Raw genomic sequence first — 14,956 nt, 5'->3', positions numbered from 1 at the left:
TTCGATTATATACATTTTGGACTCCATTATATACAGTGTGAAAAAAATATATATCTAGTTCAAATATGATTTAGAAATAAGGTAACATTTCAACGTTGAGGTCGAATTTACTTGGCTATTTTAAGTACAATGCACAATGGTCCAGGAGATGCATTTAAGTGGAAATTAGCATTTAGAGCTCGACGGTTATTCTCTAGACAAAAACTGTCTTCGACAAAGTTGTTAGTTGTATGATAGAGCGCTCAATTTCATGTTATCAAAAATAGGGTGACCATTGATGAGTTTTTGGATAAAAAACCATCAATAACTTTGAGTAAGATTAAGATATTAACAAGTTCTGCATCGCAAAATGTTGGCCTTGCTAAGCTCTAAAAGTCGTGAAGACAGAAGACAGTTTTGATGTAGAATTTGAAAAATAAAAGCTAGCGCTAAATCGATTGTATTAAAAGATAGACAAAAGCTTTGTTCTTCAAAGTTGTTTAAAATAATTGGGGCTACAACATTGTCGAAGTATGTTCATCTCTATCTATAAAGATAAGAAAATTAGATTCATTTAGTCACCTGATTTTTGATAACATGAAAATGAGCACTCTATTATATGTAACAACTTTATCGAAAACAGTTTTTGCCTATAGAATAAATATCCCCCACAAAGTTGTTTTTTTAACTAAATTGCATTAGGGTAACCATGAAAAAACGGGTAACTTTTATATTTCAAATTATACATCAAAACTGTCTTCGCACGACTTTTAGAACTGATCAAGACCAACATTTTGAGATGCAGAACTTGTCAGTATCTTAATCCTACTCAAAGTTGTTGATGGTTTTTTACCCAAGAACTCATGATTTCAATTTTAATTTACTCAAACACAAAAAATAACATAGTTTTGAAAATCACACATAATGTAAAGTGAACTATGTTCTTTCCAATGCCGCCAATAAACTTTGTTTATGTTTGCCCCAGAAAGAATGAAAAATAATGGCAGAGAGCGTATTTTTTGGAAAGAAATATCAATAACTTTGAGTGAAGTTGAGAAATTCATAAGTTCTGCATCGCAAAATGTTAGTATTAGAAAGAGAGCAAAAAACAGTTTTTTTCATGGTTACCCTAACGCAACTAAAAAGAAAGGCGCTATATCGGTTATTTCAAAATATAAAAAAAAAATTTGTTCTACAAAGATGTTTTAAATAACTGGTACTACAATATTGTCGAACTATGTTTATCTCTATCTATAAAGATAAAAAAGTTAGATTTTTTATTTCATCGATAATTATGGTCACCCTATTTGTGATAACATGAAAACGAGCGCTCTATTATGTGTAACAACTTTGTCGAAGACAGTTTTTGTCTAGAGAATAACCGTCGAGCTCTAAATGCTAATTTCCACTTAAATGCATCTTCTGGACCATTGTGCAGTGGTATACAGCGCTTGTTCACCGGCTGGTCGTTCTTTAACTGGGCTGTTTTTTAGCTGGGCGCTCGCTAACTGGGCTATAGACTGGTTAAAAATCAGTTAAACGTCAAATATAACATAAAAAACAACATTGGTGTGGGGTACTCCAATGCATCACATATCTACACTGAGAGAAATCTTTAGTAAATATGACCAATTTTTTGGTACATGTTACCAATTCTTTAGTGATTTTCGACCCTACTAATCATTGGTACATTTTACGAAAAACAATTGGTAGGCAAATATGTCAAGCAAAAATTAAGATTTGTTACACCGATATTGGATCAATATTGGTCGAACAAATGCGATTCGTCGGTTTAATAATGGCAGATTTATTGGTCCACCAATGGTACAATATCAGGGCTGAGACAATATTTTCAATTAAGGTGAAGGTGGAAGCTAGCCATTGTAGTAGTATAGGTAAACCCTCGTGTAAAAATGGGGTAATAGTGTTTGTGAGAGAAGAGCAAAGCATACGTAAATAGATCAATTCACTTATCAGACTGTGTGGCGCTTCATTGACACGAGTCTTTGAATACATTTGAAAAAAAAAAAACAAATAACAATTCAATACTAAAGTAAAATGTATGAACGATATGTTCCGATGAACAATTGCAAATATAAATATATATAGAAGATGCATTTGCATATGATTCTGATTATACGCGAGCGTAACATGAGCAAATTTATAACACATGCGAATTGGGGCACTTTTGGTATTAACAAGTTCTTCCGCATAGTAACTCGATGTTGATAATTCCTTAATATTTTCCTTCGTTGATCGTATTGTTTTCACATATTCACGTTGGAAAGCCTCAACCCTTCTCTTCGTTGGCCGAGGCATTTAGATTGAATTTAATACTTTTCCGTTTACTGTTTTTGAAAGCATAGGCAGCCGTGGCAGTGTTCCGAGCTCTGCAATACAATTTTCTTACCCAATGTTAAAGTTGCTAAAACTTACATTATAGACCCATTAAACGTAAAAATAATAATTGTATTGATATCAACACAATTTTATTCTATTGATTTTCATGACATGGGACGCTATGACTCCGGAATAACATTTTATTGAGTGGTTTTTATAGCTGTTTCGATGATGTTGTTTGGCATCAGTGTCGAAAAAATAACGATGCTTCCACCAATACAAACAAAACCATTGCAGAAGATTGAAAAACGAAAATTTAACTTTCAGAGCACTTGCTCGAGTTTTCCGACGTTCTTCACTATACGGTGCGAAAGCAGATGAAAATTTAATATCTTGTGAGTAATCGATTAGAGTTTGGTTGATATTACTTGATGGGAAGTGTGCGAAAACGATCATTTTCTTTACACTGTTTCGCAAAATTATTGATTTTCGGGCGAGAGGTGAGGGAGGGAGATGAAAGAAATGAGCGCCATTGTGGCAGCCATTTGTGACTAGCTTCCACCTTCACCTTAACTATATTCATTTAAAAAGCAGTAATTCTACAATAACAGTTACATAATAATAACCATAACATTGTAATTTATAATACAAACAATAGTTCCGTTTTCGGCTACATCGCTGTTTTTCTTCCTTTGGGGACAGTGACAGCTGATTAGCAGGCATTCGATAATACTAGAAAGCAGCACTCTCCCTCCATATTTTTTCTCTCATGTCCTGATGAAAACATGAAACATAAATATGTTAATGATTTTATATTAGTTTTTAATGCCAGCTGAAAAAGAAAATAAAAAAATCTTTTCCCTGGCGGAAATATGGAAAGATTCTCGACCGAGGAGACGGATTCAAATTTATATTTAATGAAAACAAAATACTTACCTCCGAATTCCAAATTGCACATAAGCAATTATAATGGACAACATAATCTAGCAAATCTCCTCGGAGTCAGATTTCTCCATCCCAGCTGTACGCCGCTTTCTGAGGGGGTTTTTTTCCAAAATATATATTTTATTAAGGCACATGTGGCGTTAGCCTGACGGGGCCGGGAGTCCAATATTTTGACAATTTTTGTCTTACAACTATGTTAGTAATATGTAACCGATTACTCGCGGTTGGCTCGAGGTTAGTATTACAAGTGTTTTCGTAATTGTGATGTTGCTCTCTCCAATGCCCTGTACCTGTGCCCGACACGGGATACTTCCTATTGGGATGCAGCTGACCATTAATCAGCAACGCCCCCCTAGTCTGTACCCCATATCTAGCGTGGTGCGTCTTCTCGACTCGAGGAATCCAGGATAGAATGGTCACTGAAAAAACAGATATTCAGATATAGTGAATCAGAGCAAAAACAAAACGTTTACCTCCAAACCGCTTCGCTTCCAGTAGAAAAAAGTCACAGGAGGGTTGTGTACGAGACACGACCGCATAGTTGACATAGGATTTCGTTAGGCTATCTGTTGATGTTGGATATGTTTGAAGAATTACATCGTTAATCTCTTTGATAATGTTTGGTGGCCTTGAGAAGGGCCGTTTGGTTTGGTTGTCGGGTATTGTTTGTTCACTCCACCAGTGTTTACCGAGTGATGATGACAGAAGGATGGTAAACAGTCGTTGGATGGTGCATATCAGATAAAAGATATCGAAGTGGAACGAGATATGATAAAAACCACCCTCTGTGATCCTAGACGAGATGCCTCCTATGTTATGTGTGGATGAAATAAAGAAAAAAAAACTCACTAATGCACAATGGTCCAGGAGATGCATTTAAGTGGAAATTAGCATTTAGAGCTCGACAGTTATTCTCTAGACAAAAACTGACTTCGACAAAGTTGTTACATACGATAGAGCGCTCATTTTTATGTTATCAAAAATAGGGTGACCAAAATTTTTCTATCTCTTGAAATAACCGATATAGCGCCTTTTTTCTAAGTTACTTAACGTAACCATGAAAAAAAAATATTTTTTTTGCTCTAACTTTTATATTTTAAATTCTACATGCAAACTGTCTTCGGAAGACTTTTAGAACTTACTAATACAAACATTTTGCAAACATTTTGTCGACATCATGCCTCATACCGTATGAGTCATACGGTTTCTATTCTGTTTTCGCATTTTCGCATGACATTGTCATGACAAATGGTTTGCTTGATAATATGTGATTTTCAAAACTATGTTATTTTTTGTGTTTGAGTAAATTGAAATTAAAATCATGAGTTTTTGGGTAAAAGATATCAATAACTTTGAGTAGGATTAAGATATTGACAATTCTGCATCGCAAAATGTTGATATTGATAAGATCTAAAAGTCGTACGAAGACAGTTTCGATGTAGAATTTAAAAATGTAAAAGTTAAAGCAAAAAAAACGTCTTTTCGTGGTTACCCTAATGCAATTTAGATAGAAAGCACCAAAAACAACTTTGTGGGAGATATTTGTGCTTTAGACAAAAACTGTCTTCAACAAAGTTGTTACATATGATATAGCGTTTATTTTTATGTTATCAAAAATAGGGTGACCAACATTTTCGATGAAATAAAAAATCTAACTTTCTTATCTTTATAGATAGAGGTAAACATAAATAGTTCGACAATGTTGTATTCGCAATGTCGATTTCCCCTAAGCAGCTTGGTTTTGATGTCTGTTAGGGAATACATTTCGGTAGGAACAAAATCTTCCCCTACTTTAATGTATTTGCAATGTCGATTTCCCCCAGGCAGCTTGGTTTTGATGTCTCTTTTTGGAGGCCCACCGCATTTGTCGTCAATTCCGGTTAATCAGAAGTGGGTATTTCCGTTAGCGTTGGGGTTGAGATTTTTCAATTGTTCGATAGTTAGTTTCATCACATATATTATTTTCTTCAATATAAAAAATTGTTATGCAGTGCCGAAATCGATTGACGCAAAAATGTCATCAATCCATCATGAAATGACAGAGCCATAAGCGTTTGAAATTGGACAATTTTTACGGTGTGCTCGATTTTAGATTTTCAATTTGTACCCCAATATGTTCCCGAAAGACGTAATCCTACGTCAAAAGGCGACTGCACACACACATTTGCTAGGCATGAAAACACTCAAGGTTACAAATGCTATGTAGTAAAATATACGAATCTTTGGTAGGGATGTACTTTGCATCTGACATCAGTTTTACCCACACACTCTTTACAGATGCACGGGCCGAAGGTTGTGCTGTCCACTGATGATTCAACAAGAGCCAAAGGTTGTACCGCTCATGACAACTCTACACGAGCTGATGATTGCGCCGGCTAGTGACCATTCTATCCTGGATTCCTCGAGTCGAGAAGACGCACCACGCTAGATATGGGGTACAGACTAGGGGGGCGTTGCTGATTAATGGTCAGCTGCATCCCAATAGGAAGTATCCCGTGTCGGGCACACGTACAGAGCATCGAAGACTGCGACATACCAATTATGAGAACACTTGTAATACTAACCTCGAGTCAACCGCGAGTAATCGGTTACATATTACTAACATAGTCTTAGCAAACATTGTCAAAATATTGAACTCCCGGCCCCGTCAGGATGACGCCATATGAGCCCTTATAAAATATATATTTTGGATAAAAAAAAAAAAATCAGTTTTACCGAAGTTTGGTAATATGTACAAAAAATGTGTACATTTCACCAATGTTTCAACTACTAAAGATTTGGTAGCTGCATTAACTAAAGTTTTTCTCCAGTGTATAATCATCAATACACTGAAAGAAATAATTATTCTGACTAGTACCAATTCGATAGTCATTTTCTACTGCACTAATTATTCGTACATTCTACGTGAGTAAATGGCAAATACAAATGTCAACATTTATAGCAGAATATCGGCTCAATATCGATCCAGCTTTCAGGACTTTGGACCAACCTACAATTTATCAATATCGGGTTGCTTTTGTATTGTTATTGTATGTTCAGTTCTTGAAATAATGACAAAAAAGGTTATGTCCATCAAATAAAATTTCAACATACAAAATTTAATCGATTTATTTGAGAAGCAGAAAATCGGAACTTGGTACAAATGAACTGTGTGACGATGGTCCGAGACTTTTCGAACTTGGGCACTTGTTTATGCTGGCACAATTTGCAGATGGGTTCACTCCCACGCTCGAAGTATTTTGCTGCTGAATAATTGGCGAGTTGGTAATGCATATCCGCGATGGTATTTTGTTGCCGGTGCCGTCTAGAGTGTTTGATCAGCTCTAGATTTGGAAGAATTTCGCTGGCACAATATTTGTGTAATAGATGAAGTGGACCAGCTGGAGACTTATTGAAGAACCCAGCAAACATTAAATCGTATAACCAGCATACACACATCATCACTTATCCAATATTTTGGGTGGTATATGATGTAACTAACTGGCATATACATACTTGCCAGTCAACAACATACACAAATACATATACAAATAAATAAATGCTAGAGGCGAATTAACTGAAAAGTTTAAACCCTTTCAAAGCCAAAAAGAAGAATAATAAATAAATATTGGCATTATAATATAAGATTCATTACAGACATAGAAAAACAAACAAATGACGAAAAATATTTCCGTGAACTGTGATTATAACCTCGCGAATCGTCATTTGTATGTATGAGAATATTTATGGGATATAAATGATGTATCAGGACGTTATAAAAGTTTTTACTCTGTGTTTGGTGGTTCCATACGAACGAGAGCATGATGGGTGCATCCAATGTGGTCATGGATGTTGGAAGCAAGGTGGAGCACAGTCTTGCAGCCTGCGTAAGAGGGGCATACGATACCGCGCATGATACGGTACCAAGTGGCCTGCGTGAGAGAGGTACGGTAGCACGCACAAAGGCTGCATGCGATGCGCTCACCGAATAGTGGAACGCAAGGCGGAGCACAGTATCGTAAGCCTGCAGGACAGTCTCGTGTATACGATAGGTCACCGAGTGGACTGCGTATGATAACGATAACGATAGCGCATCATGAGCGCAGCTGCTCCGTGTGAGCATATGCACGACACAGTGTATGCCGGGTATACCAGGGTATACGAGGGTCACTATTTATATTTCGGGAATTGGCAACACTGATGTCATGTGAGTCCATCTGACGGTTCCATCGTAAAGTTTGACATTTTGACGATATACGTACTCAGAACATTTTGTCATACGGACGCTATTTGTTTATTTTATATTTAGTTGAAAGTTTGGTCTCGGCAAAAAAATGGAACTGAATCGTGAACATTTTCGTGCGATGATTTTTTACGACTTTCGACGTGGATTATCACAACAAGAGTGCGTCAATCAACTTAATTTGACTATTGGCGATGAAGCTCCATCAAAAACCACTGTGTATCGCTGGTATAGTGAATTCAATCGTGGTCGTAGTTCGCTGTCCGACGAGTTTCGTGAAGGTCGTCCAAAATCGACTGTAGTGCCAGAAAACATCGATGCTGTGCACGAAATGATTAAGCAAGATCGTCATGTAACCTATTGTGAGATTGAGGCATCCCTAAGCATTAGTTCCACCAGCATATATGCGATTTTACATGAACGCTTAGTTGCGCAAAATTTATGTTCACGTTGGATCCCACATAATTTGACAATCGCTCAAAAAAAAGACTCGTGTCGATTGGAATAAATGCTTTGAAAATTGGTTTAAGCGCATGCAAAAGTGTATCGATCATCGTGGCGAGTACTTTGAAAAACAATAAAAATATATTCGCAGCTTAACTATTTGTTTTTGTTCCTATTCCCGAAATATAAATAGTGACCCTCGTACCATATGGTGATGGATATGCTATTCAGCATGGTGCCAAACACTTAGAGAACGATTGGCCTTTGGGGTAAAAACTTTTGAAACAAGCTGATATATATAGTGGGAGTGGGATATAAATAATTAAAACGAGTGGTGGCGATGATTAAGAAAGTTGCTCTGATAGGATTCGATTGCTTGGATTGTTTAGCAGTGGCAATCTCGCACGGCGTTCCGAAATATAATTTTTAGAGCAGTTAAAACTCGTACATATGAAACGAAAGAATGATGCAATCGAATACGTCATTTCTGGTCGTCTATTATATTTTAGTGGGAATGTATCAAAATTCATATAGAAATGTGGACAATTAGGGTTCAGTGCTACGTGTTGTAAGTTATCAAATAACATGAAGTAAAAATTTTCATTTAAATTTTACCAATTTAAAGATGCTTCCAGGCCTCCTGATCTGGTAGAGATTAATTTGCTTCCCTAAATCACCACCAGATATCAATACTGTACATACGACATCATGGACCTTGATATGTCAAAATCCTAATGCGATGTAATATGGCATCAATTACGATAATATGATTTACTGTGGAACGATTTCCCACAGCATGTCCCAGCAAACATTAAATTATATTAATAGCCATAATTAAGGACGATACACATACATCGGAGTCACATTTGGATGATGTATGAAGCATATAACTGTCATATATACCCAGCAAACATTAAATCGCATAACGAGCGTATATATAACATCATATGCCCTAAAATTTGGTTGGCATATAATGCGCCTAACTGGCATATGCATGCAAAAGTGGCAAATAAATACATACATGGCAAATGCTTACCGAATTTGTTTGGATGAATATGCAACTTTGACCGGCTATAATAGCGATTATGTTGAAATTGAATTGCGATCTAATATGTATGTATTCATGAATTGTCAAAGTACCAAATACGACTTTTGCCATACTCATATACGATTTATTACAGACATAGAGAAAAACACAAATGGCGCAAAATATTTTCGTGAAATGTTTATTATAGCCTCACGAATCGCCATTTTTATATATGAGTATTTATGTTTGTAGAAATAATAATTGTTTGATTGACGTGTGTTGGGAGTGGAATATGAATTTTTGAAATGGCACAGATTGATGTTTGGTGAAAACTGCTCCGATGTGGGTTCGAACTCCGGTCGTCTGGATTATCATCCACCAGCTATCTCGCGGCTATCTGAAATTTAATTCAACAGCGGTTAAAACTTTCGAGTGCATCAGCATTTCATTGACATTTCAATATGATGTAATATGTTCTTTATTAGGATCTAATATGATTTACTGTTTCATGATATTCTTCAGCATGCAACACGATTTACTACTGTACTGAATCAATTCAAATTATACGCTAATACGACACACAAACTGCATCAGCGTAATATACGCACATGATGCGGATTAAATATATTTTACGACAATGTACATCACAAAATTGATGTTCATTATACCGAATTGCGACTTAATTTGATAATGGTATATAAAATCGAGTTTTTACATTTTATGCGATTTCAAATATACACGACACATACTTTGATTGATACTATATGCGATTATAATTTATTCGGATTTCTTGTAAGACTCGGCACGTGCAAAATTATACGATTTAATGTTTGCTGGGTATTTACGTATATGCCGTGTTTTATAAGCATACAAAGCCGTATCTATCGATATACGATGATTTTTACACTGATATGCGATTAAACTCGACGATGATGTACAAACTAAAAAGAATATGCGTGTATAATACTGCATATCGCAATACTATGATGATCGTTATCCCGATGTACGACTCCATCAAAGATATGGGAAATCGTGTTTTGACATTTTATACGATTTCGGATATACTTTGGTTGGTATTTTATACGATTGTTATTTGATACGAATTTGTATGCGACCTAGCATATGCAAAAGTTATACGAATTAACTTTAATGCATTGATTTAATTAATATATTCATGCGAACTACAAGTCGCATCAACCTGATATGCATAAATGATTTCGTATGGATCGATTTTACGATAGTGTATAGCATCAAACAGATGTTTGTTACACCGAATGTAGACTTAACCTTTAGTGATATATAACATAGTGGTTTTCGCATTTTATACGATTTTAAATGTAAACAATGTATCCTTTGATCGACATTGTATATGATTTTTAAACGATCTCACTTTATGCATATGAACTTCTAATATGCCAATTTAAGCGATTTAATGTATGCTGTGATATATGAAATTAATGTCAGATTCAATGGGCATCCCAACTAGAGGTTAGTCTATTTTACTCGATAGAATACGTAAACTTGAATGTGTCATATCTGAAGACTGTGATGAGAAAAGCGCGCATTAAATATTTTTATTGCATAAGGCAATACGGAGGTAGCAGTTTTGATCAGTGCCTTAGAATATCAACAAATATTCACGAGTAACGAATATGATTTTATTTCCGTGTAAATGACTTTTTTTCAGCTCGAAACACACTGCCCTCATTATATTGATGACAATAACAAACGAGTTCATTTTGTTCATATCGCTGATGCATGAACAAATTTGCTATAATGAATGAATGCGGCATTGAGTGGGGTTCATGACTTCGCTGTTATTTATACTTTGAATATCAAAAGCAACAAATTGATATTTCTCACATTCGAAACGATATTCGTTCTGGCATTGATTTCGAGCCAAAATTCAAAAATAAAATAAAATTAGTCAGGCTGGATCATTTAGAGAACAAAAACGCCAGAGTTCGATGAAACGATCTTTGCAAGAAATCGCGCAGGATTTTGTTTGGCGTGACGGTAACAACGGCATCGCGAACGATCCCTAAACACCGTGTTGCAATTGAATAACAATTGCTCCTAGACTCGATGGTCAAATGGATTACAACATATCATAATCTTCTTGTTGCCTGCGTTGATTTGGAAGGACTTAAGCATCGGTACAATCCGACCTACATAAAAACCAGCCGCACACAGCTACCTCTGGTTAAAAGTAAACAACAGCTGATATTCATTTGGCTAAAATGAAATTCTGTTCTAGCATTCTGAATAATCAAGATAAAAATGACATTGGGTGGAAAAATAAACATCAAAGCATATTGATGAACAAAAGTTCATTTGCTCATATTCACTGGTTGCTTGGATCTGTCATTTTGATTTTCGTTTGGAGTATATAGGTTCTCGATGCAACCTAGCCCGAAAATATAAGCTTTTGAGCTAAACGAAGATGATTTTTTTCAACACTGGTTTTGATATAATTGCAAAACGTGCATTTTCACCGGGAAGATGTAGCCGATAGTCGGTTTTCGAATCATGGTGCTGCTTGACATATATGTTTAACAATTTCTCCTTCCAGACTAAATCAATAATTAACACGGTAGACAATGACTAGATTGGTTGCATTTTTCAAAAAGTTCGTTATATTTACTAATCATATCTTTCAGTGTAGTTTTTATTTTGCGCTTCCATATTCTTCAATTTATATTTTTTGAGTGCATCATTGGTGTTCCCCTCGATGTTTTTTGACGTTTGAAAAGTCAGCCCAGTTAACGAGCGGAATTCGACAGCTGAGCAGTGCCATCCGCCCAGTTAGCTGTATAAATATTCTAGCTTGCTGATACATTATTTGCCCGTTATCGATAGCACGGATAGGTGGACACAGTAATAAACGGAACAAATGTATGAGAAAATGAGAATGCTTCGAATTTTCGCTTATTTGAACTATTTTCGGAGCAGGGAATCATAATATATGGAGTATCGAACAAATCTTAGAGAATTTCCGATTCGATTGATATGAAAACTCATAAACAATTCAATGAACTCAATTTTTCGCTTAACCGTAGATTTATTCACGAATGCAAACAAATCGAAATTACATCTTATAGACTATGAGCAGTTCCAAAGTCAAGCACTACAATGCCAGCGCGGCTGCACATTTTATCATAATAATTTCCCAAACGTAAGATTACTGCAACTCTCCTCATTGTGTCAGCGCATCCACGGAAGTAACGTTTCTACTACCAAACCGGTGGGACCAATTCAGCGACTGGAGAAAAAAAAAGAACAACCCACCGAAAAACTACATCAAGATTGCGACTCCTGTGATTCGTTCGGTGAAACTTAATATGAACGTAATTCGTTATTATCTTCGCTCTCGCTTTGCCCTTGCGAGTCGACTTCCAGCTTTCTTCGTCGTTAAACACCACTATCAAACTATCGCGGCGCTGTGAAGAGATGAAGTTACGGCGACCCGACAGGAGCGCGTATGGCAAAATGGTAGAGCGGAAACGCAGCTCTGAAGCATGAACCCAGCCGACAGAAAAAAAAACCTTATGTTCGCAACGAGTCCCTCAAGAGGCCGTTATGTCAGGATACATCCCACGAACAGATTTTTTTTTCAGATTCCGTCTGTTTGCCTTATCCTAAGAGAGCGCGAAAAATAACGTCAATTTTCAACCAACGCGCGCGGAAAGCTGATCTTTTTCAGCGGCCACCCAAAAGGCACCCTCAGCGGCAACGGCAGCGGCAGCACCGACAAAATGCCGTTTTGTATTATCTCTTAAACTTCAATTTGAATAAATATCAGCCATATAAAATATGCAAATTATATTTTCAAGATTTTACATTTTGAATTTCACCCATGCCTGTAGTAGTAAGTGGGAGTGAATCCGAGCGTCGCAGAGGAACTGTGGCCAAAAAGATGCAGTTCGCTGGGAACGGAAGCAGACGGTGGCTGAGGGCGTCTCGGGGTTGGAATTGCGGGGGGTGGCGGACGACGATGGTGGGGTATTTTAGTAGTTATGTTTGCAAGACGTCTGCGAAGCATCGCTAGAAGTCGATGCTTTTCTCTGATTTTTTTTTTTTCTATCCATTCTTCTCAATGAGAAGACGAAAAACGAAACGAAAAGCTAAGTGGCAAATGGGAACAAAGCGAAATTTTATTTTCTAATAATGGAGAATCACTTTAGTCGCAATCGGTGCACGAGCGGAATGCTAAAGAAGCGGATTTCCAGATATATTCCATCAGGGTGTGAGACCAGGCGCTTAAGCAGATCCCTGTGCACGTCTGTCAGTAGTTGAGTCAGAAAGTGATTGAAATGCAGTGACGAGTGTTTAGCTTTATCCCCAGAATCGGAGCGCTCCAGCAATTTGGAACGTGCCGAAAAAAGGAGGTTATTGAGCAGGAGATGCATCCCAAATTGGGTCAATCACGTCGGTACCTGAAGGGTTTTTTCGAAGAGTTAGTCGTTGACGAAACGGCGGAGTCGATTTGTTGGTTCATTATCGCAGTGACAGGTGAGAATAATTCGATTGTTTTTTTAGTTGCCGCCCAGAATCGCGATTTGTAGTCACGATCTGACGGGAACTAACCGAAATGAGATTATTTGAACAATGAGGAACAAGATGTATAGAACTTCGTACGAAATTTCTTAAAAATGGAACGGAACGAATTGAAAAGGCTTGAATTGCTATACCAAGAGTCAGGATGGCCGAGCGGTCTAAGGCGCCAGATTTAAGCTCTGGTTCCCGTAAGGGAGCGTGGGTTCGAACCCCACTTCTGACACATCCTTCTTTTTGGTAATTCGGAACTCATTTAGAAACGTGACCAAGCCTTAATTCTTTGACCCTCCTATACTCGCGCATACGGCCTCACAGACCGAGAAGCACTAATTTTGTTTTGAGGAGGCTGAATTAAATGGCGATTATCCCATTGTGGTCGGAATTATTTTTTCCTCGAAAAAGATGAATCTGTCTTTTCACGTCTTTAGTATTTTGTTTATACCGAGTATCGTTACCTATTAGTCATAGAAACTCCGTATACATTCGTGAAAAAGTACACTAGACATTAAAATTCGTTTAGAAAAAATGTAAACTTTTAAATCGTTTAGCAAAATATTTTGCTCAGAGGCTCAGAGCAGACAAACGACCGCAAAGGATTAATACTGAATGAAGTTGAAAAAAAATCTGGAGATTTTTAGTCCAATTTTATATTTTTACTAGCTGACTTACTAAGCGTTTTCTTACTAAGCGCACGTTCATGGGTCCAATCGCAGAACTGTTCATTGATTGATCTTCTAATCTATCCTTTAAAATTATTTTTTACTATAACATTTCAGTACTTCTACCAAAACTCGACATTATAATATCAGATTATTTTCAGACACAGACACTCGTGCAAGATTTTTCATCCAATTGTAAATAACATGTTTCTCCGTTACATGGAATAAATGCTTGATACAGAAAATATGATAGAATGAAGACAGTTCCTTTCTTAAATTCCTTTCTAGAGTTTTGCTCTTATCAACACATTCGACGATCCATTTTTATTTATATAGATAGATATAGGAGTGCGTTTTGACGTAGGACTACGTCTTTCATTTCTATACTGGGGTGTAAGTTCAAACTTTCGAAAACGAAAGCGTTACGCCGGAGAACGAGATTTTGAGCGTTAATGCTACTAAACAACTGAACGAAATAGTGTGGTAAACAATTCATTCGAAAGTCTACGCGTTATATGTTTGTTACATTTTGATACAAATATTTGTTTCAATAGCCCTAAAATTACTTTCAAAACAGGCTATTGAAATCACACCAATCGGTATATAAGCGAGTGCCGCTCGGAAACCCACTCAGTTATCATTGCGCAACAATTGAGGTACGATCGCTGGAATGGATGGATATTTCTCTAACACAGACTTCAAAGCAATGGAGCCAGCCGAAATCGGCATTGCAAAATAGATGTAAGCAGCGGGTACTTTTGTACTCGCTTGCGTATCTGGAAA

General features: G+C 36.8%; 1 protein-coding gene and 1 non-coding gene across 2 annotated transcripts in view; both read left to right on the top strand.

Moving 5' to 3' along the window:
• Positions 1-7,067: 7,067 nt before the first annotated feature.
• LOC129773211 (uncharacterized) overlaps positions 7,068-14,956 on the top strand; it is a 40,631-nt gene continuing 32,742 nt past the window's right edge. Inside the window, exon 1 of the mRNA XM_055776798.1 lies at positions 7,068-7,188. Within this exon, the coding sequence (XP_055632773.1) occupies positions 7,068-7,188 (121 nt within the window). The remainder of the gene's footprint in view (positions 7,189-14,956) is intronic.
• On the top strand, positions 13,654-13,737 carry Trnal-uaa (transfer RNA leucine (anticodon UAA)). Its single transcript has one exon. It is a non-coding gene; the product is annotated as a tRNA-Leu (tRNA).

The sequence above is a fragment of the Toxorhynchites rutilus genome, chromosome 3, assembly GCF_029784135.1.
Source record: "Toxorhynchites rutilus septentrionalis strain SRP chromosome 3, ASM2978413v1, whole genome shotgun sequence".
NCBI classification, from domain to species: Eukaryota; Metazoa; Arthropoda; class Insecta; order Diptera; family Culicidae; genus Toxorhynchites; species Toxorhynchites rutilus.
Note: the sequence above shows the minus strand (reverse complement) of the source record. Positions and strands in the feature narration are given on the sequence as shown.